This window comes from Oncorhynchus mykiss, chromosome Y (assembly GCF_013265735.2).
Source record: "Oncorhynchus mykiss isolate Arlee chromosome Y, USDA_OmykA_1.1, whole genome shotgun sequence".
NCBI classification, from domain to species: domain Eukaryota; kingdom Metazoa; phylum Chordata; class Actinopteri; order Salmoniformes; family Salmonidae; genus Oncorhynchus; species Oncorhynchus mykiss.
In genome coordinates, this window is record NC_048593.1 from 13,551,961 (window position 1) to 13,578,475 (window position 26,515).

Here is a 26,515-nt window from a genome sequence, read left to right on the forward strand (position 1 = left end):
CTCTAACCAGAATAGAAAGAGGAGTGGGAGGCCCGGTGCACAACTGAGCAAGAGGACAAAAACATTAAAGTGCCTCACAAGTCCTCAACTGGTAGCTTCATTAAATAAAACACCCGTCTCAACGTCAGCAGTGAAGAGGCGACTCCAGGATGCTGGCCTTCTAGGCAGAGTTACAAAGAAAAGGCCATATCTCAGACTGGCCAATAAAAAGAAAAGATTAAGATGGGCAAAAGAACACAGACACTGGACAGAGGAAGATTGGAAAAAAAGTTTGAGGTGTTCGGATCACAAAGAAGAACATTTGTGAGACGCAGACAAAATGAAAGGAGTGCTTGACCCCATCTGTCAAGCATGGTGGAGGCAATGTGATGGTCTGGGGGTGCTTTGGTGGTGGTAAAGTGAGGGATTTGTACAGGGTAAAAGGGATCTTGAAGAAGGAAGGCTATCACTCCATTTTGCAACGCCATGCCATACCCTGTGGACAGTGCTTAACTTGAGCCAATTTCCTCCTACAACAGGACAATGACCCAAAGCAGAGCTCCAAACTATGCAATAACTATTTAGGGAAGAAGCAGTCAGCTGGTATTCTGTCTATAATGGAGTGGCCAGCACAGTCACCGGATCTCAACCCTATTGAGCTGTAGTGGGAGCAGCTTGACCGTATGGTACGTAAGAAGTGCCCATCAAGCCAATCCAACTTGTGGAAGGTGCTTCAGGAAGCATGGGGTGAAATCTCTTCAGATTACCAAATAAACAACTAGAATGCCAAAGGTCTGCAAAGATGTAATTGATGCAAATGGAGGATTCTTTGAAAAAAAGCGAAGCTTGAAGGACACAATTATTATTTCAATTAAAAATCATTATCTATACGTCTTGACTATATTTCTTATTCATTTTGCAACTGTTTTCATGTATGTTTTCATGGAAAATAAGGACATTTCTAAGTGACACCAAACTTTTGAATGGTAGTGTATATATATATATAATTATATACATACATACAGTGGGGCAAAAAAATATTTAGTCAGCCACCAATTGTGCAAGTTCTCCCACTTAAAAAAGATGAGAGAGGCCTGTAATTTTCATCATAGGTACAATTCAAATATGACAGACAAAATGAGAGAAAAAATGTCCAGAAAATCACATTGTAGGATTTTTTATGAATTTATTTGCAAATTATGGTGGAAAATAAGTATTTGGTCACCTACAAACAAGCAAGATTTCTGGCTCTCACAGACCTGTAACTTCTTCTTTAAGAGGCTCCTCTGTCCTCTACTCGTTACCTGTATTAATGGCACCTGTTTGAACTTGTTATCAGTATAAAAGACACCTGTCCACAACCTCAAACAGTCACACTCCAAACTCCACTATGGCCAAGACCAAAGAGCTGTCAAAGGACACCAGAAACAAAATTGTAGACCTGCACCAGGCTGGGAAGACTGAATCTGCAATAGGTAAGCAGCTTGGTTTGAAGAAATCAACTGTGGGAGCAATTATTAGGAAATGGAAGACATTCAAGACCACTGATAATCTCCCTCGATCTGGGGCTCCACGCAAGATCTCACCCCGTGGGGTCAAAATGATCACAAGAACAGTGAGCAAAAATCCCAGAACCACACGGGGGGACCTAGTGAATGGCCTGCAGAGAGCTGGGACCAAAGTAACAAAGCCTACCATCAGTAACACACTACGCCGCCAGGGACTCAAATCCTGCAGTGCCAGACATGTCCCCCTGCTTAAGCCAGTACATGTCCAGGCCCGTCTGAAGTTTGCTAGAGAGCATTTGGATGATCCAGAAGAAGATTGGGAGAATGTCATGGTCAGATGAAACCAAAATAGAACTTTTTGGTAAAAACTCAACTTGTCGTGTTTGGAGGAAAGGGACCAGGACGACTGATTCGTGTAAAGGAAAGAATGAATGGGGCCATGTATTGTGCGATTTTGAGTGAAAACCTCCTTCTATCAGCAAGGGCATTGAAGATGAAATGTGGCTGGGTCTTTCAGCATGACAATGATCCCAAACACACCGCCTGTGTAACGAAGGAGTGGATTCGTAAGAATAATTTCAAAGTCCTAGGGTGTCCTAGCCAGTCTCCAGATCTCAACCCCATAGAAAATCTTTGGAGGGAGTTGAAAGTCTGTGTTGCCCAGCAACAGCCCCAAAACATCACTGCTTCTCTCATTTTGTCTGTCATAGTTGAAGTGTACATATGATGAAAATTACAGGCCTCTCTCATCTTTTTAAGTGGGACAACTTGCACAATTGGTGGCTGACTAAATACTTTTTTTGCCCAACTGGACATACATACATACATACAATTTCCATATATATATATATATATATTATCTATACGTCAAACTCAGCAAAAAAAGAAACACCCCTTTTCAGTACCTTGTCTTTCAAAGATCATTTGTAAAAATCTAAATAACTTCACAGATCTTCATTGGAAAGTGTTTAAACACTGTTTCCCATGCTTGTTCAATGAACCATAAACAATTAATGAACATGCACCCGTGGAACGGTTGTTAATACACAAACTTTTTACAGACGGTAGGCAATTAAGGTCACATTTATGAAAAGTTAGAACACTAAAGAGGCCTTTCTAATGACTCTGAAAAACACCAAAAGAAAGATGCCCAGGGTCTCTACTCATCTGCGTGAACGTGCCTTAGGCATGCTGCAAGGAGGCATGAGGACTGCAGATGTGGCCAGGGCAATAAATTGCAATGTCCGTGCTGTGAGACACCTAAGACAGTGCTACAGGGAGACAGGACGGACAGCTGATCGTCCTTGCAGTGGCAGACCATGTGTAACAACACCTGCACAGGATCGGTACATCCGAACATCACATCTGCAGGACGGTACAGCATGGCAACAACAACTGCCTGAGTTACACCAGGAATGCACAATCCTTCCATTAGCGCTCAGTCTATCCACAATAGGCTGAGAGAGGCTGGACTGAGGGCTTGTAGGCCTGTTGTAAGGTAGGTCCTCCCCAGAGATCACCGGCAACAACGTCGCCTATGAGCATAAACCCACCGTCGCTGGACCAGACAGGACTGGCAAAAAGTGCTCTTCACTGACGATTCGCGGTTTGGTCTCACCAGGCGTGATGGTTGGATTCGCATTTATCGTCGAAGGAATGAGCGTTACACCGAGGCCTGTACTCTGGAGCGGGATCGATTTGGAGGTGGAGAGTCCGTCATGGTCTGGGGCGGTGTGTCACAACATCATCGGACTGAGCTTGTTGTCATTGCAGGCAATCTCAAAGCTGTGCGTTACAGGGAAGACATCCTCCTCCCTCATGTGGTACCCTTCCTGCAGGTTCATCCTGACATGACCCTCCAGCATTACAATGCCACCAGCCATACTGCTCGTTCTGTGCGTGATTTCCTGCAAGACAGGAATGTCAGTGTTCTGCCATGGCCAGCAAAGAGTCCGGATCTCAAACCCATTGAGTACGTCTGGGACCTGTTGGATCAGAGGGTGAGGGCTAGGGCCATTCCCCCCAGAAATGTCCAGGAACTTGCAGGTGCCTTGGTGGAAGAGTGGGGTAACATCTCACAGCAAGAACTGGCAAATCTGGTGCAGTCCATGAGGAGGAGATGCACTGCAGTACTTAATGCAGCTGGTGGCCACACCAGATACTGACTGTTACTTTTGATTAATTTTGACACCCCCTTTGTTCAGGGACACATTATTTCATTTCTGTTAGTCACATGTCTGTGGAACTTGTTCAGTTTACGTCTCAGTTGTTGAATCTTGTTATGTTCATACAAATATTTACACATGGACTTGGTTTGCTGAAAATAAATGCAGTTGACAGCGAGAGGACGTTTATTTTTTTGCTGAGTTTATACGTATATATATTAGTATTTTCCATTCCCACACCACAATGAGCAGATGTTAATGACTTTGTTATGTAATAATAAACTGCACACGGACGCTAACACACACAAACACACACATACACAGAGAAGGGTGTGTGTCTTACATTTGAGCTGGACTCCTCGATGGCAGCCATTGGTTTGTTGATGCTGTTGGCAAACTTGTTGACATGTTCAAAATGGCGGGTCATCTCTGTAGCCAGCACCATGTCAATGATGGCCTGCCTCAATGTCCGGAACTGAGTCCTAATATAAACACACACACAGAGAGGGGGGTTACAGGACCAGGATAATCAACTGTCCTCAATGTTCTGGGTTCATACACATCTAGAAGTGAATCACATCACATGATTTGTTCCAGGGTAATAACCCAACATGCTCCATATCTGTCGCCAGTGGTTACGTGATCCCTCTTATGGCGTAGAGGAAGAGGCATGCCAATTCATTCTTCTGACAAGGACATGGCCTCTGGTTTGGAATTCTACTGTGGAAACACTTTAGGCTTCAGGTGGAAACCACCTTTTACTTTCCTAAACTCTATGTGACTCTAGCCTGGTCCCAGATCTGTTTGTGCTGTCTTGCCAACTCTTATGGTCATTGACATGCCAGTGACATTGACCATAGGAGTTGGCAAGACAGCACAAAGGTATGGAAGACAGCACAAACAGATATGGGACTGGGCTAGGCTATCGATGTTCTTGAAGATGTTGCTCTAAACTCTGTGTGACTGTACCTGTCGATGTTCTTGAAGATGTTGCTCTTGCTGTCACTGACGGTGAGTTGGAAGGCGAGGGCGGCGTGGTGACTCTCTAACACAGCCGTGTCATTGTACAGGATGGCCAGCTCACTTCCTGCATTGCACAGGAAGCTGTTGGTCCTCCCCGGGTGGTCCACGTCATGGACCGTCGCCGCGATCAATGCAGCCACCTCGTCCAGTTGCTCTAGACTGCCCTGAGAAAAGGATACAACCAGGAAGTAATGGTACTTAACTACAAGGAATAGAAATTGTACATTTTTCGACAGATTTTTGTTTTTGTACTTGAGTACTTGGGGAAAAAAAAGCAATTACAGCCTCAAGTCTTCTTGGGTATGACGCTACAAGCTTGGCACAGCTGTATTCGGGGAGTTTCTCCCAGTCTTCTCGGCAGATCCTCTCAAGCTCTGTCAAGTTGGATGGGGAGCGTCGCTGCACAGCTATTTTCAGGTCTCTCCAGAGATGTTCGATCTGGTTCAAATCCGGGCTCTGGCTGGGCAACTCAAGGACATTCAGGGACCACTCCTGTGTTGTCTTAGCTATGTGCTTAGGGTCGTTGTCCTGTTGGAAGTTGAAACTTCCCCCCAGTCTGAGGTCCTGAGCGCTCTCGAGCAGGTTTTCATCAAGGATCTCTCTCTCCGTTTATCTTTCCCCACAGCATGCTGCTGCTCCCACCATGCTTCACCATAGGAATGGTGCCAGGTTTCCTCCAGATGTGACGCTTGGCATTCATGCCAAAGAGTTCGAGCTTGGTTTCATCAGACCAGAGAATCTTGTTTCTTTAGGTGCCTTTTGGCAAACTCCAAGTGGGCTGTCACGTGCCTTTTACTGAGAAGTGGCTTCCATCTGGCCACTTTACCATAAAGGCCTGATTGGTGGAGTACTACAGAGATGGTTGTCCTTCTGGAAGATTCTACCATCTCCACAGAGGAACACTGGAGCTCTGTCAGAGTGACCATTGGGTTCTTGGCCACTTCCCTGACCAAGGCCCTTCTCCCCCGATTGCTCAGTTTGGCCGGGCGTCCAACTCTAGGAAGAGTCTTGGTGGTTCCAAACTTTTCCATTTAAGAATGATGGAAACCACTGGGTTCTTGGGGACCTTCAATGCTGCAGAAATGTTTTGGTGTCCTTCCCCAGATCTGTGCCTCGACACAATCCTGTCTCGGAGATCTACGGACAATTCCTTCAACCTCATGGCTTGGTTTTTGCTCTGACATGCACTGTCAACTGTGGGACCTTATATAGACAGGTGTGTGCCTTTCCAAATCATGTCTAATCAATTGAATTTACCACATCTCAAGGATCATCTCAAGGATGATCAATGGAAACAGGATGGACCTGAGCTCAATTTCGAGTCTCATAGCAAAGGGTCTGAATAATTACTTAAATAAGGTATTTCTATTTGCAAACATTTTTAAAAACCTGTTTTCAATTTGTCATTATGGGGTATTGTGTGTAGATTGATGAGGAAAATGTTGTATTTAATTAATTTTAGAATAAGACTGTAATATAACAGAATGTGGAAAAAGTCAAGGGGTCTGAGTACTTTCTGAAGGCACTGTATATGCCAACAGTACGCAACAATGCATAATTTATCATAACCATTACAGATAACAAATACTAATTGCAAAATGTCCCTGTATATATTCAGTCAATAACAAAACAAGTGCCATTTAAGATTAATTTATTGCAACCAGCAGGTAGTCTAGTGGTTAGAGCGTTGGGCCAGTAACTGAAAGGTTGCTAGATTGAACGAGCTGACAAGGTAGAAATCTGTGGTTCTGCCCCTGAATAAGGCAGTTAACCCACTGTTCCTAGGCTGTCATTGAAAATAAGAATTTGTTCTTTAACTGACTTGCCTGGTTAAATACAAATAAAAAGTAACATAAACGGATTATATTGTGGATCACAATCTCCAAAAAGCTTGCTTGTAGAAGGTTGTGCAATGGCATAGCACTGTTTTGTTCATTTAGCAGACAAAGCGTTCCTATTTCCCAAGCCCTTATACCAGTTAAGACACAACTATTTTATGCCAGTGCGAAGTGATGTGCATCTTGTGTCTGGAACAGTTATTTTCAAAGAGTGATCATTTGAAACGGGGCTGAATTTGGTGAGTTAAAAGAAAACATTTTAGGTTACAAACCAAAACGTCTTCTTCTATGTACAGACGTTCAATTTAGTTTATTCTTCCTGTTCTTTGGAATTTTCTAAAAATGGAATCACAATTCCACATTGAAAACTGCATGGTGATTAACTACAGCCATGGCATCAGTTTGGTGTGTAGGCCAATGCTTAAAATATGCTCTTTGTCTTGATTAAACCAGTGTTTTTGCATATTTTCATGACTATGTTTAGGGGGGGGGGTTACAGCCAGGGATGGCAAAAATGACAAAACACAATGACAAAATACAATAAATATCAATGTATTTAATCAAAATACAGAACTGCAACAACATTTTCAATAACGGTTTACAAAAAAAGTTGTTTTCGCTATGACTATGATATGTTGTTTATCTACCTTAGTTGGGCAAGTCACTCTGGATAAAAAATGTAAATGTATATGTGAAAATGAACATATCAAAATGAACTGCAAAGCACACTGGGTATTATTGGCCTTGTTTTGGGGTGGAGCTCATTAGAATATACTCAGCATGCTTTGCAATTGTTCATACAAAACAGAAAATACATTGAGAGATGCAAATCATTAATCCTTTTTAAGGGCAAGTCTAAACAAAGTCCTCTGTCGTGAACCTAGTTTATCAGAGGAAGTTGGCAAAATAAGTAGTTCAGCCCAGTGAAATTCAAAATACTCAGAAGAAATTAAAAATACGTATTTAAAATACATGTAACAGAAATACTGCTATCTCTGGTTATAGCCTAAACTAACCAATTCTAAATGGCACTAGGTAGTTCGCAAAGTAGCCTAAACCGGAAAATAGACGGGAAGCAATTATTCCAAACCTGCAGCGGTCGTTGTTAGAACACATATTTCCCTATTTCAATCAACCAGTCCATTTTGAATTTGTGATAAAACTGTCATCATTTGGCAAGAAGTGCAGCTTGTGTATCCCATCAGTTGGATACACTTTTTGGCATTTACATCTGTAGGCCTAATGAAAGCTTGTATGCGCACTCAGCACGCGTGTGTAGAGACAGCGGTCGGAACGCAATTGAGGGATTGAGACACGGGGCGGATTTAGTGAGAAGAACTGTGTGACGCTTGGCTTGGTTTCTTTTTTTTTGTGCACCGCAAATGCACATGTACAAATGGAACACTGGAGTCAAAGCAAACGAACGTTGTCTCCAAGAAAACATTTCGATCGCTGGTTAAAGATCACGTTTTGACGCCCGTTTGAGGGCTCGATTACTCGTGCCCAAATGTCTGAGATCGTGCATAAACTATAAATACTGTGTAAGTCTCTCTCAGCATAACCTCATACTCAACAAAGGAATAATACCTAAAAAAATGCACGCAATGCGAGCACAACTAATAATAATAATCACTAGCAAATGTTCACTTTATGACAAGAAGAGGAGATATTTATTGGAGGGGATAAGTGGGGAGAAAAGAAAGGCAATGTATTAGGATCTCATTGCCGGCAAGGCAAAACACGTATTGACTGAGTCCAATATGAAAACAATAAAAACATCCCCACTCCAACTCTCACTGGTCACTGACATACATTCATCTCCTGCCAAGCAAAGCAAACTGATACTCTACACGCTGTTGAAAACACATGGCAGGGAATTACATAGATCAACTCATCAGTCAACACACTGAGATGTCAGGCCATGATGATGTTGCGGTGATACATTCAAGCTAGCTGGTGTCAGTAGTCATTTCACTTGTGAAAGTAGTTTACGTGTGCACATTCAACCAATCTCTAGGTACAGTGCACTGTTGTATGCTTCCATAGCATATTGCAGGTGTGACCGAAAGGTCTTCATCAGGCCCGTGAGGAGAGTCTTTATCTCTGTGTGTGTGTGTGTTTGGCCTACCTTGACCTTCTCCTTGCGTAGGAAGTAGGCTGTAGCGTGGAGGACGTCAGCGGCATGGGTGGAGTTGTGGTAGGAGTTGGAGGCGTGGTAATTAGCCTCTATGATTTGGAGCCAGCAGCGTAGCGTAGCCTCACTGCAGCTCAGGAACTCACACACCCCGAACCGAGCAAAGATCTTCAAGCCCAGGTAGGTCAGAGGTCTGCGGGGATGACAGAGAGAGGACAGGGGAGATAGATGAGTGATATAGAGAGAGAGGGCGTTCGTTCCAAGTCCCTTCTGTATTGGTCTCTCACTCTTTCTCTCTCTCTCATCTATTCCCCCTCTCTCTCTTATCTATCCCCCCCCCCCTCTCTCTCTCCCTCTCTCTCTCTCTGTCAATTCAATTCAATTCAATTGACTTTATTGACATGGCAAGTTCATTATTACTTACATTGTCAAAGATAAAACAAAACAAGATGGGAAATATTATCGACATTACTTTGCACTTTTCACTGGCTGTCCCTCAGGTTGTGGCAGGAGGACACATATTTGGCTGCCAAAATTGCACATTTTGGCTTTTCACCCAATAAATATTTGATTTTTTCTTCATCTTTTACAGTTTCAAATTCTTTGTATTGTGTTATAATTTTGGGAAAGATATATCCTCTTAGGTCTGAGTATTTGTCACAGTGTAATAGGAAATGCAGTTCTGTCTCTACCTCTCCCCCTCTACCTCTCTCTCATCTATTCCCTCCCTCTCTCTCTCTCATCTATTCCCCCTCTCTCTCTCATCTATTCTATCTCTCTCTCTCATCTATTCCCTCTCTCTCTCATCTATTATCTCTCTCTCTCATCTATTCTCTCTCTCTCTCTCTCTCTCTCTCTCTCTCTCTCTCTCAATTCAAGTAACTTTATTGACATGGCAAGTTCATTATTACTTACATTGTCAAAGTATACATATCAAAAATATAAATAAAATGAAAATATATATTTAGATCTAAAAAATATTTGTATATAAATAAACGCCCAATTTTTCAGTTTTTGATTTGTTAGAAAAGTTTGAAATATCCAATAAATGTCGTTCCACTTCATGATTGTGTCCCACTTGTTGTTGATTCTTCACAAAAAAATACAGTTTTATATCTTTATGTTTGAAGCCTGAAATGTGGCAAAAGGTCGCAAAGTTCAAGGGGGCCGAATACTTTCGCAAGGCACTGTAAGCCAGTACATGTCCAGGCCCGTCTGAAGTTTGCTAGAGAACATTTGGATGATCCAGAAGAAGATTGGGAGAATGTCATATGGTCAGATGAAACCAAAATAGAACTTTTTGGTAAAAACTCAACTCGTCGTGTTTGGAGGACAAAGAATGCTGAGTTGCATCCAAAGAACACCATACCTACTGTGAAGCATGGGGGTGGAAATATCATGCTTTGGGGCTGTTTTTCTGCAAAGGGACCAGGACGACTGATTCGTGTAAAGGAAAGAATGAATGGGGCCATGTATTGTGAGATTTTGAGTGAAAACCTCCTTCCATCAGCAAGGACATTGAAGATGAAACGTGGCTGGGTCTTTCAGCATGACAATGATCCCAAACACACCGCCCGGGCAATGAAGGAGTGGCTTCGTAAGAAGGTCCTGGAGTGGCCTAGCCAGTCTCCAGATCTCAACCCCATAGAAAATCTTTGGAGGGAGTTGAAAGTCCGTGTTGCCCAGCAACAGCCCCAAAACATCACTGCTCTAGAGTAGATCTGCATGGAGGAATGGGCCAAAATACCAGCAACAGTGTGTGAAAACCTTGTGAAGACTTACAGAAAACGTTTGACCTCTGTCATTGCCAACAAAGGGTATATAACAAAGTATTGAGATAAACTTTTGTTATTGACCAAATACTTATTTCCCACCATAATTTGCAAATAATTCATAAAAAATCCTAAAATGTGATTTTCTGGATTTTCTTTCTTCTCATTTTGTCTGTCATAGTTGAAGAGTACCTATGATGAAAATTACAGGCCTCTCTCATCTTTTTAAGTGGGAGAACTTGCACAATTGGTGGCTGACTAAATACTTTTTTGCCCCACTATATTTGGCTGCCAAAATTGCACATTTTGGCTTTTCATCTTTTGTAGTTTCAAATTCTTTGTATTGAGTTATAATTTTGGGAAATAAATATTCTCTTAGGTCTGAGTATTTGTCACAGTGTAATAGGAAATGCAGCTCTATCTCTACCCCCCTCTCTCTCTCTCTCTCTCTCTCTCCCTCTCTCTCATCTATTCTCTCTCTCTCATCTATTCTCTCTCTCTCTCATCTATTCCCTCTCCCTCTCTCTCTCTCTCTCCCTCTCTCCCCCCCCCCTCTCTCCCATCTATTCCCTCTCCCCCTCTCTCTCTCTCTCTCTCTCTCTCATCTATTCCCTCTCCCTCCGTACCTCTTCCAGGTGGCAGCTTCCAGCTCCAGGATGTTAAACTCCCATTGGTCTTCGTCATCCAGCATCTCAGCTATTCTCTCTCTCTCTCTCTCTCATCTATTCCCTCTCTCTCTCTCTCATCTATCCCTCCCTCTCTCTCTCATCTATTCCCTCTCTCTCTCTCTCTCTCCTATCTATTCCCCCTCTCTCTCTCTCTCTCTCCCCCCCTCTCTCTCGCATCTATTCCCTCTCTCTCTCTCTCATATATCCCTCCCTCTCTCTCTCTCTCCTATCTATTCCCCCTCTCTCTCTCTCTCTCCCCCCCTCTCTCTCTCATCTATTCCCTCTCCCTCCGTACCTCTTACAGGTGGCAGCTTCCAGCTCCAGGATGTTAAACTCCCATTGGTCTTCGTCATCCAGCATTTCAGCGATGGCCGGAGGGATGTCATTCAGTGTTACTGGGATGGCCAGCTGACTCTGGCTCAAATCTGTAGACACACATGCACGCACCCATTCATTGACGCGCACGCACAAACATTGATTTATTGATTGATCAATTGATTGATTGCATTTGGGACATTTAAGAGCAATACGCAACAACAACAATTTCCAATGTAGCTGTGTCCCTAAGTTACTTAGCAGCACTGCCTCATGGTAAAGGGTCAAATACAGGTCTACTAAGAAGTCTACTAAGGTCTATTAAGAAGTGCAAGGGGAAAAAAGCACATGCTGTTTCCTTAAGATTAGCAGGAGAGGACTTTTCTGGACTTCTCAGCAGTGCCCTTCCATTTCTCAGAAAGAAGACGTACGTAATTATCTCTCCCATCATGACTTAAACAAATATAAGTGGATTACGCAACGACTGCCAGTGACTGCCGATGGACTAGACTCCAACTGATTAAATAAATGATCTGAGACATTTTCTATTTTCGATCACTCTGCAGACAGACAGAGGTCCATACACTAAATGTCCCCCATCATGTGTAGTACTGTGAATGCTTCCAGTGTTATTACATTTTATGAAATATAAAAAAAAAGACATTATGCAACCCAAATATACCACTAAAACTACACATGATTAGACTCAGTTTGTGTGATTAGAGTGAACTCCAGGGTCCTAGATGTAAGTAGCAGAAGTATTCTGGTAGGATAATGAATAAATATCACATCTATGTGATGTTTTATGATGAAACAGACTGGTGCTTACTTGGAAAAGTACTTTTGGAGAAGACATACTCGTTGCCAGACAGTCTCCGTAAGCCGTCCTGCAGAAGCAAAAAGACGACAAATCACTCTCTTTTGGTACTGTATATCCCAAGTCTGGCTAATTACAACTTATTTGACATTATACAATGACTTCGGCATTCTAATTCACCCAACGAGACACATCCCACATAACTCAGGAACTCTTGTGTTTGAGTATTGTGTTTGTGAGAATAGGAGGGGAGGGGAGTTGAGGAGAGGTGAGGGGAGATGAAGAGAGGTGAGGAGAGGTGAAGAGAGGTGAGGAGAGGTGAAGAGAGGAGAGGTGAGGAGAGTTGAAGACAGGAGAGGTAAGGAGAAAGGAGTGGTGAGGAGAGGAGAGGTGAGGAGAGGTGAGGAGAGATGAGGAGAGATTATGAGGAGAGGTGAGGAGAGATTATGAGGAGAGGTGAGGAGAGATACATTCCCTGTACGACAAACAGTCTATAACTCTCTGTTTCAGGACGTTGATCACTGTGAATGATCCCTTAACTTGGTTTAATAGATCTGTGTGTGTGTGTGTATGTGTGTGTAAGTATGTTTGAGTGTGCGTGTGCATGTGTGTGTGTGTGTGTGTGTGAGAGCGTGTGTGTAGCCCCTGACTCACGCTCATGAGACCGCCTACAAGGTCGTTGGTGTGTGGGTCGTCCTCCTTGGAGGCCAACTGAGGAGAGTAGAGCTCTGTGGTCCTCAGGATCTCCAGGACTCGGTCCAGCGCCTCTGCTACGGACACCGGACTGGACTCCTGGGCCGCGTTGATGATGTTGATCACCTGGAGGAGGGAGATGTAGCACACAGTTACATTTGATTTAACACACACACACACACACACACACACACACACACACACACACACACACACACACACACACACACACACACACACACACACACACACACACACACACACACACACACACACACACACACACACACACACACACACACACACACACACACACAGCCCTAAGAGAAACTTCACTCTTCAGACAGAAAGTGCCTTTCTTTGAGCCTGTTTCAGGGAGCTCTGCATGTGATGCCGTAGAAATCATGTCGGGAACCAAATGGACAAATGAAGCAGCTAGTCAGAGAAGATAGGAACATCCTAAAGCCTAGAGTTACACTCTGGTCTCTGGAGAGGCTTTCAGTCATAGGCTGATCCCAGATCTGTGCAATTAAATAAGGCCTTCACCTATCCCATCAAATCACCATCCATTCCTGTTGAACTCTCATCAGTGAATTAGATATATTTAAAAAAAACTTAGACTGGCACTAGAGTCAGATTAGACTGACAGATCTTTCAACTCTGTTGTCACAATCATTAGAATCGTCAGGTCAAACCTGACGTTTTAATCAAGGCTGATGCTTGCCAATCAGGTTTATTGGACACTGTTCAGTCAGATGGACCGACTTCGAGTTTCACTGGCCACAGAACTGCAAACAGCTTGAAATTGCATAACATTCCAAGAATGTCGGCAGATGTTCAGAGAACAATTTTCCTTCGGATTTCCTTCGGATTCTCAGAGCACTATTCCGGGAACATTCCTGTGACATTCTGAGAACCATCAATAGTCAGTTGGGTCGTCTAGACGTTATGTCCCAACAATATGGGAACTTCAAACCACACTTGTTGTGTCCCAGATCCTCGCCGATGTGGTGTGGTTGAGAGGGCTCTGAGAAGATCTGTTGAGCTTTCTACTGCCTCTGATAGGTCCTCATCCTCACGCTTGCTTCGGGGAGTGTCAGGTATGGTTCTAGGAACATCCTCTATTGGTTTGGAAGGAGCACAGAGTGGGAAAGGAGAGGGGAATGTGTGTGTGTGTGGGTTGGTTGGTTCTTCTATCCTTGTGGCGACCTAAAATCCCCCAAAATTCCCCACATGGATAGTAGAACAAGGAAAATTCTCTGTCACGGGGACATTTCCCACGTCCCCACGAGGATCGAGGTTATTTTCAGATTAGCGGTTAGGTTTAGGGTTACAAATAGGGTTAAAATGACTGTTATGGTAATGGTTTAGTGGTTAGGTTTAGAGTTAGGAGTTAAGTTTGGGGTTTGGATTAGGGTTACGTGTTAAATTTAGGATTAGGGTTAAGGTCAGGGTTACGTTAAGGGTAAGTAAGGGTAAGGGTCTAGGGAAAATAGGACTTTGAATGGAAATTCATTTTTAGGTCCCCCGCGAGGATAACGTGCGCATGTGAGTGTGCGCGCGTGTGTGGCGTCTGTGTGCACTGTACCTTGGTGATGGGGGCCTCTATGGTCATAGAGTGGATTCTGGCTACAGATGAGTACCGGCGGTTTTGCAGACTGGGTGCTGGAGACAACAAGACACAAGTTACCAGGACTACTAGTACTATAACATGCTCTTCGTCCAGTCAAACATTTCATTCTAGCTGATATTATATGAGCTTGTGAACTGAACCACGTACAACGGACTGGCACATCAGACCACTGGACCTGTGGTGGCAGGCTGCTCTGTACAATGATGTATTATGTACAGTTGGGTCCCAAATGATTGGCACCCTTGATAAATGCGAGCAAAAAAAGGACGGTATAAAATAAATTATACAAACAGTGAGCTATAATTGTACACTCCAAAAAATTGGGGAATTATATTATTTTATACTAATACAATTGCTCAGAGAAAGAGATTTTGTTTAACAAGTAATAAAAACAACTGGGGGAAAACAGATAGGCGTGCCAATAATTTTGAACCTGTTTTCAAGGGTCTAGCACCCTCCTCTTGCGAGGATAATGACACTGAGTCTTCTTCTGAAATGTTTTATGAGATTGGAGAACACGTTGGGAGGGATCTTCTACCCTTCCACCATTCAGAATCTTTCCAGATCCTTGATATCCTTTGTCTGCTGTTGTGGACTTCCCTCGTCAATTCAGACGAGAGAGAGAAAGAGAAAGAAAGAGAAAGAGAGGTTGGAGGACAAGAGAAGGACAACTTTAGCCCAGCTAATGAAAATAGCAACAGCTGCGTCATAGTGAGGGGGATGTCATCAGAGGCCAACAGCTCAACTGCCTTCCATAATGTACTGTAATCTGATTCACATTGTTCTCTGATCCTCCCTCTCTCCTCATCCCCCTTTCTCTTTACCTCCTTCCTCTCTCTATCTTCCCCCTCTCTCTGTGTCCTTCTCCTTAGGTCCTGTGTGGCTTAGTGGGTGGCTCGCAACACCCGGGTTGTGGGTTCAATTCGCAGGGGAGGGGGACCAGTAGAGAGTCTCTGCTAAATGACCAAAAAATGTAAATTCTTGTCTCTATATTTGTCTTCCCCTATCTCCATTGAGATCCCTCACTCAGTGTTCTCTTACCATTTCTCACAGACGCACGCACGGTACCCTGGTGTTCATACACACTCACCATCACTGCCACGTGAGCTGATTGACCTGGTATCAACCGACTCTTTCCTCCTGTCTCTGTGACGCAGGGAATGGCTCTCTGGGAAAAGAAAGAAATCAGGATGACGGACGATATGACCCAGATTAGGACTGAGACAAATTCTTAAAGATAGACAACAGCCTCACTTCTCGTCGCCTATGAGGGTTCAGTGTTCAACTTTGCAGTTTAGATAAATTGTCTGAAATCCTTACGTGACGGGGGGGGGGGGGGGGGGGGGGGGTTTCAGGGATTTTGTCACACGAAACAAGTCCCTGAAAGTTACATCAGTGGCCTTATGATGAATTAAAATATTAAAGAGAGAGGGAGTGTAGCTTACCTGACTGGGAATGTTCTCCATCTTTGTTGATCTTATGGACCTGAGACAGACAATAACAGGAGAAATGCAGTTTGATATGGACCATATCACAGACAGAGAGAGAGGGAGAGAGAGAGAGAGAGAGAGAGAGTGAGAGAGCGAGAGAGAGAGAGAGAGAGAGAGAGAGAGAGAGAGAGAGAGAGAAAGGGAGAGAGAGAGAGAAAGGGAGAGAGAGAGAGAAAGGGAGAGAGAGAGAGAGAGGGAGAGAGAGAGAGAAAGGGAGAGAGAGAGAAAGAGAGAGCATGAGTGCATTAGTAGATCTGGCTGGCGTTTTGTAAGAAAGAGTTCCTTTTGCAGTTTTATTGTGCAATCCTTCGACCCGACGGTCTGTCTGGCTGCTGTGAGTTTTCCTCTCTTGCAGTGAGCGCGTATAACATACTAATAAGACAGTCTCAACATGGACTCAACATTACCCAACTACTGCGCCCATAGATCTACACATTACTGCACACAGGAGGGTCAATCTATAGGCCTGACGCATGTAGGGTTCAACTGGGTTCATGTTTGGGAAGGTGTCAGTCAATATAGGTTCTTACTGTTTCCACAGCCATTGATTTCTATTTGCCAGCTGGCACAGGATGAGAAGTGAGGTGAGGTGAGGTGAAGACGGGTGGGGGAGCTGATGGGCTGTAAGGAGGATGAGGGGAGAGGTGTAAGGGGAGATGAGGTGAGGAGGAGGAGGAGGAAGGGTGAGGGTAGGTGGGGAGGGGTGACGTTTCATTTTTTTGCTGAGTTTATGTGTAAGAAATGTAATTAAACGCTTGTCAAATGCAATAGAAAAAGGCACAACACAACACAAACAATTACGATTTGAAAATATTGTTTCCTTTTGTGAGCTCAAAGTCACTGGAAGGTCAGATCAGAAAATATAATGAGGTCGGTCTATCTGATTTGGTTGGGCTCCACTGTTACTAACGGTTCCTTCGGCCCCAGTAGCAGGTTAAGTAAATTACAGGTTAGGATAACGAAACTACTAAGCAACAAGGAATTGTTTTAAGAAGGAATTGTTTTAAGAAGGTCATATCAAGGATCATTTGGTTATTTGATTTTGATCTTTAAGACCCCTTGAAGTGTCATAAAAAACATATATAACCTGTAATATATATATATATATATATATATATATATATATATATATATATATATATATATATATATATATATATATATATATATATATGATGAAAAAATGTATTTGGCCTTACTTCTATTAGCAGGGTGGGGGGGGGGGTGATCAAACCAAAACTATAGGCGACTTTTGGGATGTGATACTGTGAGTCATCTTAGTTTACCTCTACTGCTCCCCTTCAGAGAGAGAGAGAGATGAGAGAGAGAAAGAGGGATGAGAGGGAGTACAGTACAGAGAAAGTAAGAAGGAGTGAGATGGAGAAAAATGACAAAGAGAGAGAGGGACTGAAAGATAGATGGAGAGAAGGAGAAAGAGAGAGATGAAGGTGATGTTTGATGTAGAGCTCTGGTACCCGACCCGAGCCCGACGGGCCCCGACATTATACATTGGGTTAGGGCCGGATAGAGCCTCTTTACTCATCAATAACAAGGGTACGGGCGTGGCTCGGGTATCACTAAATTCATCACTAACATTTTGATGCGGAGCAATTTGCTGGTTCTCTGCTGCACAGTACAGTCGTATCTGACTAAGATCATAACATGGTGTCAGAAGTGCTTCAACCACGTCAAACATAAAGACAGGAGACTTTATGTCACAGGAAATAATAATGTTCCTTGAGTTTTGTCGTTTAGAATGACGAAAAGTAGCTAACACTCCCCGCTCTCTCATGTCTCGTCATTGAGCAGAGCAGCCCAAGAGGAGCCATTGCTATGGACACTCAGACTCAGAGCGCCATGAGCAGGGTGCATGCAGAGCGAGCTGCCTGCGCGCAGGGATCAAGTGACAGACAGACAGCCAATGGAGCTAATGGATTTACGAACTGACAAAGTTATTTCGGGTTCCAAACTGGGCCAGTCTTTAAATTTGGTAGCAGCATTCGGCCCCGGGTAGGGCTTGAACGTCGGGGACATGGGTATGACGTCAAATTCATGCCCGTGCAGGGCTCCAGTGTTCTGTAAAGGGTCGCACACACCGCACCAAATGTAGATCTCCCATTTGTTTATCGTTCGTTCAGCACATTGTTGACGTCTGACTTCCGACATTTTCCCGTGATTCTAAATGCAAAATCAGTTTGCAAGTCGACTCTTAGAAAAAAGGGTTCTTTGGCTGTGTCACGCCCTGACCTTAGAGGTCCTTTATTCTCTATTTTGGGTTAGGTCGTTGTGTGACTAGGGTGGGCATTCTAGTTTATTTATTTCTAGGTTGGCCTGGTATGGTTCCCAATCAGAGGCAGCTGTCTATCGTTGTCTCTGATTGGGAATCATACTTAGGCAGCCTTTTCCCACCTGTTGGTTTTGGGATCTTGTTTGTGTATAGTTGCCTTGAGCACTGCATAGCTTCACGTTAGTTTCTTTATTGGTTTTTCTTGCAGGTTCACGTTAAATAAAGATGATGAACCCAACCCACGCTGCATTTTGGTCCGATTCTTACAACAACGGTATGAACCATTTTGTTTCCAGGTTTCCAGGTAGAAACCTCTGTGGAAAGGTTCTACATTGAACCCAAAAGGGTTCCACCTGGAACCAAAATTGGTTCTTCATGGGGACAGCTGAAGAACCCTTTAAGGTTCTACATAGCACCTTTTTTTCTAAGAGGGTACTCTCGGCAGGCAGACGCTATTGGTGTGTTCGTGCCCTTAGGATTGAGATGACTAGTGACCTCTGATCCATTTAGTGCATCCTCACACGGACTCAGGATTAATTCTGGCCATGACACACAATGCTACTCAAACAGGACGTTACATAGGAAAAGTCAGTACTGTCACTGCCTATGTTACACATCGGCTCTTTAGGGGGCTAATGGCAGCAGGTAGCCGGCAGGGTTGGGGTTAATTCTAATTAAATTCCATCTCCCTGTAAATTCTATTGAATTCAATTAAAATTCCAGGGCAGTCTTTGAATTTAGAGATAATTAAATCCCTCCCATTTCCATGTTTGGTCAATTCCAATAATTAAATTCCCAATTCAATATCATAGCTTTACTGGAAAAATACAAGTATAAATTATTTAGGACTGCAGTCAAGGTTTGATATTAAGTGCATTAATTCAATTTACTGGGAAATGTAGAAATATTGAACTCCAATTCAATTCCAAACAGTCCAAAGAGTCTAATTCCAATTAAAATCCAATTCCATAACTTACAGACTGACAGACTGGTGAAATTCAAATTGAATTGAACGTACATTCTTTACTTCATGAGTAAATTCAAGAATTGAATTGGAATTTCAAATTCAATTGGAATTGACACCAACCCTGGTAGCCAGCACTGCTAACAGCAGCATGCAGACTGTCTGTTGGCTACAGTCAGTTCTGTTGGGCTGCTAGCTGCATTAGCTGTCAACACAGGTCTGATAGTTTGATATGGGCTTGTCTACAGTGGTGTGCTGGATCAGAGTCAACAGTGGCCTGATACCTGCTTGCCAGCTGGGCGGTGAGACACACTCTAATGTTCCTGCACTGGTCTTTCAAAAGAGCAGTAGACTTTTTCTCTCTCTATCGACAACTTAGCTTGCTCTAGGTCTAATGCAATTTGCTCCTGTCATCAGGCACAACAGGATGTATCAGGGCACAAGACAACTGCTTCCAGTTCACTCTCAACAATCTCTCTCTTCTCTCTCCCTCCTTCTCCATCTCTCCATCTCTCGTTTTCTCCAGCGCGCACCAAATAGGGGAAATAGGATTAAACACTGCTGAGGACACACGAGGTTGCCAGATTTAGCTGGCTTGCATCTTAATTGCCTCCTTGGGCTGGAATGCACAAACATATATGAAGTAAAACGCAGTACATTACACTGGCTGGGGCTGCATGGGAAACATTCAGGAATATGGATGATGACTGTGAGTGGAGAGAGAGGAAGAGGTGAGAAAGAGAAAGAGAGAGAGATGGGAGAGAGAGAAAGACAAAGAACGAGAAAGAGCGAGAGGGAGATGGGAGAGAGAGAAAGACAAAGAACGAGAGACAGAGAGAGAGAATAACAACCATGGGATATGCGTCAACAGCAACCTTGGGAAAATCCTCTGCATTATCATTAACAACAGACTCATACATTTCCTCAGTGAAAACAATGTACTGAGCAAATGTCAAATTGGCTTTTTACCAAATTATTGTACAACAGACCACGTATTCACCCTGCAAACGCTAATTGACAAACAAACAAACCAAAACAAAGGCAAAGTCTTCTCATGCTTTGTTGATTTCAAAAAAGCCTTCAACTCAATTTGGCATGAGGGTCTGCTATACAAATTGATGGAAAGTGGTGTTGGGGGAAAAACATACAACATTATAAAATCCATGTACACAAACAACAAGTGTGCGGTTAAAATAGGCAAAAAACACACACATTTCTTCCCACAGACCCATGGGATGAGACAGGGATCCAGCTTAATCCCCACCCTCTTCAACATATATATAAACGAATTGGCGAGGGCACTAGAAAAGTCTGCAGCACCTGGCCTCACCATACTAGAATCTGAAGTGAAATGTCTACTGATGATCTGGTGATTCTGTCACCAACCAAGGGGGGCCTACAGCAGCACCTAGATCTTCTGCACAGATTCTGTCAGACCTGGACCCTGACAGTAAATCTCAGTAAGACAAAAATAATGTTCTTCCAAAAAAGGTCCAGTTGCCAGGACCACAAACACAAATTCCATCTAGACACTGTTGCCCTAGAGCACACAAAAACCGATACATACCTCGACCTAAACATCAGCGCCACAGGTAACTTCCACAAAGCTGTGAAAGATCTGAGAGACAAGGCAAGAAGGGCATTCTATGCCATCAAAAGGAACACAAAATTTGACATACCAATTAGGATCTGGCAAAAAATACTTGAATCAGTTATGGAACCCATTGCCCTTTATGGTTGTGAGGTCTGGGGTCTGCTCACCAACCAAGAATTCACAAAAGGGGACAAACACCAAATTGAGACTGCATGCAGAATTCTGCAAAAATATCCTCCGTGTATAACGTAAAACGCCAAATAATGCATGCAGAGCAGAATTAGGCCGATACCCACTAATTATCAAAATCCATAAAAGAGACGATATTCTACAACCACCTAAAAGGAAGTGATTCCCAAAATCTTCCATAACAAAGCCATCACCTACAGAGAGATGAGCCTGGAGAAGAGTCCACTAAGCAAGCTGGTCCTGGGGCTCTGTTCACAAACACAAACAGACCCCACAGAGCCCCAGGACAGCAACACAATTAGACCCAACCAAATCATGAGAAAACAAAAAGACAATTACTTGACATTTTGGAAATAATGAACAAAACTAATTAACACGAACTAAAATGCTATTTGGCCCTAAACAGAGAGTACACAGTGGCAGAATACCTGACCACTGTGACTGACCCAAACTTAAGGAAAGCTTTGACTATGTACAGACTTAGTGAGTATAGCCTTGCTATTGAGAAAGGTAGCCGTGGTTCTCAAGAGAAGACAGGATATGTGCACACTGCCCACAAATGAGGTGGAAACTGAGCTGCACTTCCTAAACCGTGTGCCAAATGTATGACCATATTAGAGACACATATTTCCCTAAAGATTACACAGATCCACACAGAAATAAAAAACAAACCCCATTTTGATAAACTCCCATATCTACTGGGGGAAATACCACAGTGTGCCATCACAACAGCTTGTGACCTGCTGTCACAAGAAAAGGGCAACCAGTGAAGAACAAACACCATTGTAAATACAACCCATATTTATGTTGACTTTCCCTTTTGTACTTTAATCATTTGCACATCGTTACAACACTGTAAATATACATAATATGACATTTGTAACGTCTTTATTATTTTGGAACTTCCGTGAGTGTAATGTTACCTGATAATTTTATATTGTTTATTTCACTTTTGTATATTATCTACTTCACTTGCTTTGGCAATGAAGGGGGAGGGGCGGTGCATGTGATGAGAATGATAGACAGTGAGAGCAGAGGGGGGCAGTTAAATAGAAATAGGTCCTACATGGTGAAGGTCTACTTACAGACCCTGCTGTCTACTCAACAACTAGACTATAACATGCAGACTTGGGACATCGGCCAAGTGTCCCGCTGGGAAAGACCAGAAAGAGGAGTTGTTCTGATTCGTGCTCAAAGCAACTCTGCCTGGCTACCCATCCACATCGCTCTGGCCAAACGCCACGCCCACTAACAATTCTCCATTCAGGATGAGTCGTCAATAAATCTATCCAGGTCTACGCAGAAACAGACTGCTCCCTTTTTTTCTTTATTTTACTGGATAGTCTCCCGTTGAAGTGTCCTGAGGTAAGGAATGTTTTTGGAAGTACAACACTGCTGTCTTGACAACAGTTGGCCGCAAGGATTCCAAATCAGAAAAGTACTGTAAGGGCTGATAGGGCAACGTCATAAATCACACTGCAATGAAGAGATGGGTGTGCTACTTTCAGTTCTTTCCCAGAGTTGACTTTTCCCTTAGTCAGCAGTGCTCAGCACATCACTTGATTTCTACTTCTATGTATCCTTTACCTTTTGGGGAGAGTGGGGTAAGTTGAGCCAAAGGGGTGAATTGAACCACACGTGTTTCTAGGAAAACATACACAAAATTCATAATTTGACCAAATATTTATAATTTCATGGAGTCTGTGAAAGAAGAAACCACATGGAAAAAGTTAGGTCAAAAAAAAATGGATTTTCACAAAGTCAAATGAAATGATTGTGGTATAGGTTTCATGATGGTTTCAAATATATATAGGTACAGTAGCTTGCGAAGTATTCACCCTTTTGGCATTTTTCCTATTTTGTTGCCTTACAACCTGGAATTCCCACATCATGCTGTGGGAATGTTTTTCAGCGGCAGGGACTGGGAGACTAGTCAGGATCAAGGGAAAGATGAACGGAGTGGTCCTTGATGAAAACCTGCTCCAGAGCGCTCAGGACCTCAGACTGAAGCGAAGGTTCACCTTCCAACAGGACAACGACCCTAAGCACACAGCCAGGACAAAGCAGGAGTGGCTTGAATGTCCTTGAGTGGCCCAGCCAGAGCCCGGACTTGAACCCGATCGAACATCTCTGGAGAGACCTGGAAATAGCTGTGCAGCGACACTCCGCATCCAACCTGACAGAGCTTGAGAGGATCTGCAGAGAAGAATGGGAGAAACTCCCCAAATAAAGGTGTGCCAAGCTTGTAGCACCATACCCAAGAAGACTTGTGGCTGTAATCGCTGCCAAAGGTGTTTCAACAAAGTACTGAGAAAAGGGTCTGAATACTTATGTAAATGTGATATCAGTTTTTTTATATATACATTTGCAAAAATGTCTAAAATCAGTTTTTGCTTTGGCATTATGAGGTATTGTGTGTAGATTGATGATGTAATTAAAAAATATGTATTTTAGAATAAGGCTGTAACGTAACAAAATGTGGAAAAAGTCAAGGGGTCTGAATACTTTCCGAATGCACTGTATGTCTCAAGTTTTGAGGGAGCATGCAATTAGCACACTGACTGCAGGAATGTTCACCAGAGCTGTTGCCAGAGAATTGAATGTTAATTTCTCTACGTTATTTTAGAGAATTTGGCATTACGTCCAACCTGCCTCAAAAAAACGCAGACCATGTGTAACCACACCAGCCCAGGACATCCACATCTGACGCCTTCACCTGCAGGATCATCTGAGACTAGCCCCCCGGACAGCTGATGAAACTGTGGGTTTGCACAACCAAAGAATTCCTGCACAAACTGTCAGAAACCGTCTCAGGGATGCTCATCTGGGGGCTCGTCATCCTCACCAAAGTCTTAACCTGACTGTAATTTGGCGTCATAACCGACTTCAGTGGGCAAATGCTCACCTTCGATGGCCACTGGCTCACTGGAGAAGTGTGCTCTTCACTGATGAATCCTGGGTTCCAACTGTACCGGGCAGTATAGTGCCGTGTGGACGAGCGGTTTGCTGATGTCAACGTTGTGAACCGAGTGTCCCATGGTGGTGGTGGGTTTATGGTAAGGGCAGGAATAATGAACGAACACAACTGCATTTTATCGATGGCAATTTGAATGCACAGAGATACCGTGACGAGATCCTGAAGTCCATTGTCGTGCCATTCATCCGCCGCCATCACCTCATGTTTCAGCATGATAATGCACGGCCGCATGTCGCAAGGATCTGTACACATTTCCTGGAAGCTGAAAATGTCCCATGGCCTGCATACTCTTCAGACATGTCACTCATTGAGCTTGTTTGGGATGCTCTGGATCAACGTGTGCGAGAGGGTGTTCTAGTTCCGGCCAATATCTAGCAACTTCACACAGCAAATGGAGGGGAGTGGGACAACATTCCACAGGCCACAATCAGCAGCATGATCAACTCTATGAGAAGGATATGTGCTACGTTGCATGAGGCAAATCATGGTCACACTATCTTTAAGGTATCTGTTACCAACAGATGCACATCTGTATTCCCAGTGATGTGAAAACCATAGATCAGGTCCTAATGCATGTATTTCAATTGACTGATTCCCTTATATGAACTGTAACTCAGATAAATCTTTCAAATTGTTGCATGTTGCGTTTGTATATATTTTCAGTGTAGATATCTTTGTTAGAAAGAATACTATATTTCCTTTGACAGAGTGATGGTGAATGTAAAAAATTGCTAACTGTCCCCCATTGAGATGAAAAACAAATCTCTTTTAAATGTTATAATGCTAAACAAATAGGATGAGGAGATCTGTCACATGTAGGACTGGAGACAACCTAGTGATTCCCAAGGATAAGAGTCAGGAGAGAGAACAGAACAGTGCTCGGCTTTGGCATGCAGATGGAAACATTGGACTCACCGCCAGTCAGAGACAGCAGATGAAAGGCAGCGGCTAGCTAGCCTAGCGTAGCGTAGCACAGGTCAGGGAACAGCTAACTTGGCCTTAAGGTATTAATAGCTCTGGCGGTGTCTGGCTGCTAGCCCTCAAAGGCCTTAGCAGGGGATGGTTATTGTAGCTTAGCGCTAGCTTAGCTTAGCATGAACACTAGCTCTTAGCCTACAACCCTACTGAGCACCATGTGCTCGTGAGCAAGCCAAAACAATACAGGCCACTATAGACTACAGATGCCATAAATGCCATAACAATGCTAGCATGCCAAAGCAACTTACACAGACATTAGACACCTTCTCTTACTCACATGGTACTGTACATACACAGTAGAGTGGACAAGCAATGACTACCACATAGCATAGTGCTGGCTGTCAGACTGGTACGGAACACGTGAGGCCAACAAATTCAAATTAAATGAAATTTGTAACGTACAAGTGTAGACTTTACCGTGAAATGCTTACTTACGAGCCAATTTCCCAACAATGCAGTTAAAAAGGTAGAAAATTAACAAATAGAGCAAAATAAACTAGTTGGTTGTATACAAGGAGCACTGAGTCAGTGCAGGAGGTACAAGATAGTTGGGGTAATTGATTGAGGTAATATGTACATGTCGTTTCGATGATTGATGGAAGTACTATGTACATTTAGGTAGGGGGTGAAAAGCAGAAAGTCTGGGTAGCTATTTAATGAACTGTTCAGCAGTCTTATGGCTTTGGGATAGAAGCTGTTCAGGAGCCTTTTGGTCGCAGACTTGTTGCTACGGTACCACATGCCGTGTGGTAGCAGAGAGAACAGACTGTGACTTGGGTGGCTAGAGTCTTTGCCAATTTTTAGGTCTTTCCTCTGACACCGCCTGGTATAGAGGTCCTCTGGATGGCAGGGAGCCTTGCGGTCGGATGCAGAGCAGTTGCCATACACATTGTACTGCAATGAAAGGCATCATACAGTAGTAGAAAAATGGTCTTCACATGGCTACCATAGGGCTGTCCCTGAACCACTTGAGGTTGAATGTGTACCATTTAGCTACAATGCTAGCATATAAGGGAAAATCACAGGAAACACCACCTGCCTTCCATACAGCATAGAGCTGCCATTGCTCCACAAAACCTTGAGGCCATATGAGTTATACTTGACGGGGTATATATTTCTCTTATGTACACATAGTTGAAGAATAGGTAATGTAGCTATCTACCAACGATTAAGACCACTTTGACTGCTCTGGTTACATGAAACATAAAAATAAACTTTCATGCCTGTTTATCTAACTACTGGCTGCATGGCTCACCTGTTTGTTGTTGTCACTGTGGGGCCTCTTGATGGACACAAAATGGCGGATCTTTCTGTAAAGAGATTGAAAGAAAAGCATATTAGATTGGGAACCATATGTAGCCATTTACCAGTTAACAACCTATCAACCACCAGTTAACCATTTAAACAACCAGTTAATAACCAGTTAACAACCAATTAACTGTAAGCGGTCCTCCTAGAAGGAAGACCAGTGGCGTGTATTCATGGATGCCA

At 43.4% G+C, this 26,515-nt stretch overlaps 1 protein-coding gene across 2 annotated transcripts in view; it reads right to left on the reverse strand.

Annotated features, from left to right (window-relative positions):
• LOC110509326 (high affinity cAMP-specific and IBMX-insensitive 3',5'-cyclic phosphodiesterase 8B) overlaps positions 1 to 26,515 on the reverse strand; it is a 94,102-nt gene that overhangs the window by 12,223 nt on the left and 55,364 nt on the right. For both annotated transcript variants that reach the window (XM_036967466.1, XM_036967465.1), the window contains exons 10-19: positions 26,280 to 26,334; positions 15,991 to 16,030; positions 15,636 to 15,713; positions 14,501 to 14,577; positions 12,874 to 13,038; positions 12,232 to 12,289; positions 11,383 to 11,512; positions 8,642 to 8,840; positions 4,622 to 4,839; positions 3,996 to 4,134 (exon numbers count right to left, since the gene is read on the reverse strand). In XM_036967466.1, the coding sequence (XP_036823361.1) occupies positions 3,996 to 4,134; positions 4,622 to 4,839; positions 8,642 to 8,840; positions 11,383 to 11,512; positions 12,232 to 12,289; positions 12,874 to 13,038; positions 14,501 to 14,577; positions 15,636 to 15,713; positions 15,991 to 16,030; positions 26,280 to 26,334 (1,159 nt within the window). The remainder of the gene's footprint in view (positions 1 to 3,995; positions 4,135 to 4,621; positions 4,840 to 8,641; positions 8,841 to 11,382; positions 11,513 to 12,231; positions 12,290 to 12,873; positions 13,039 to 14,500; positions 14,578 to 15,635; positions 15,714 to 15,990; positions 16,031 to 26,279; positions 26,335 to 26,515) is intronic.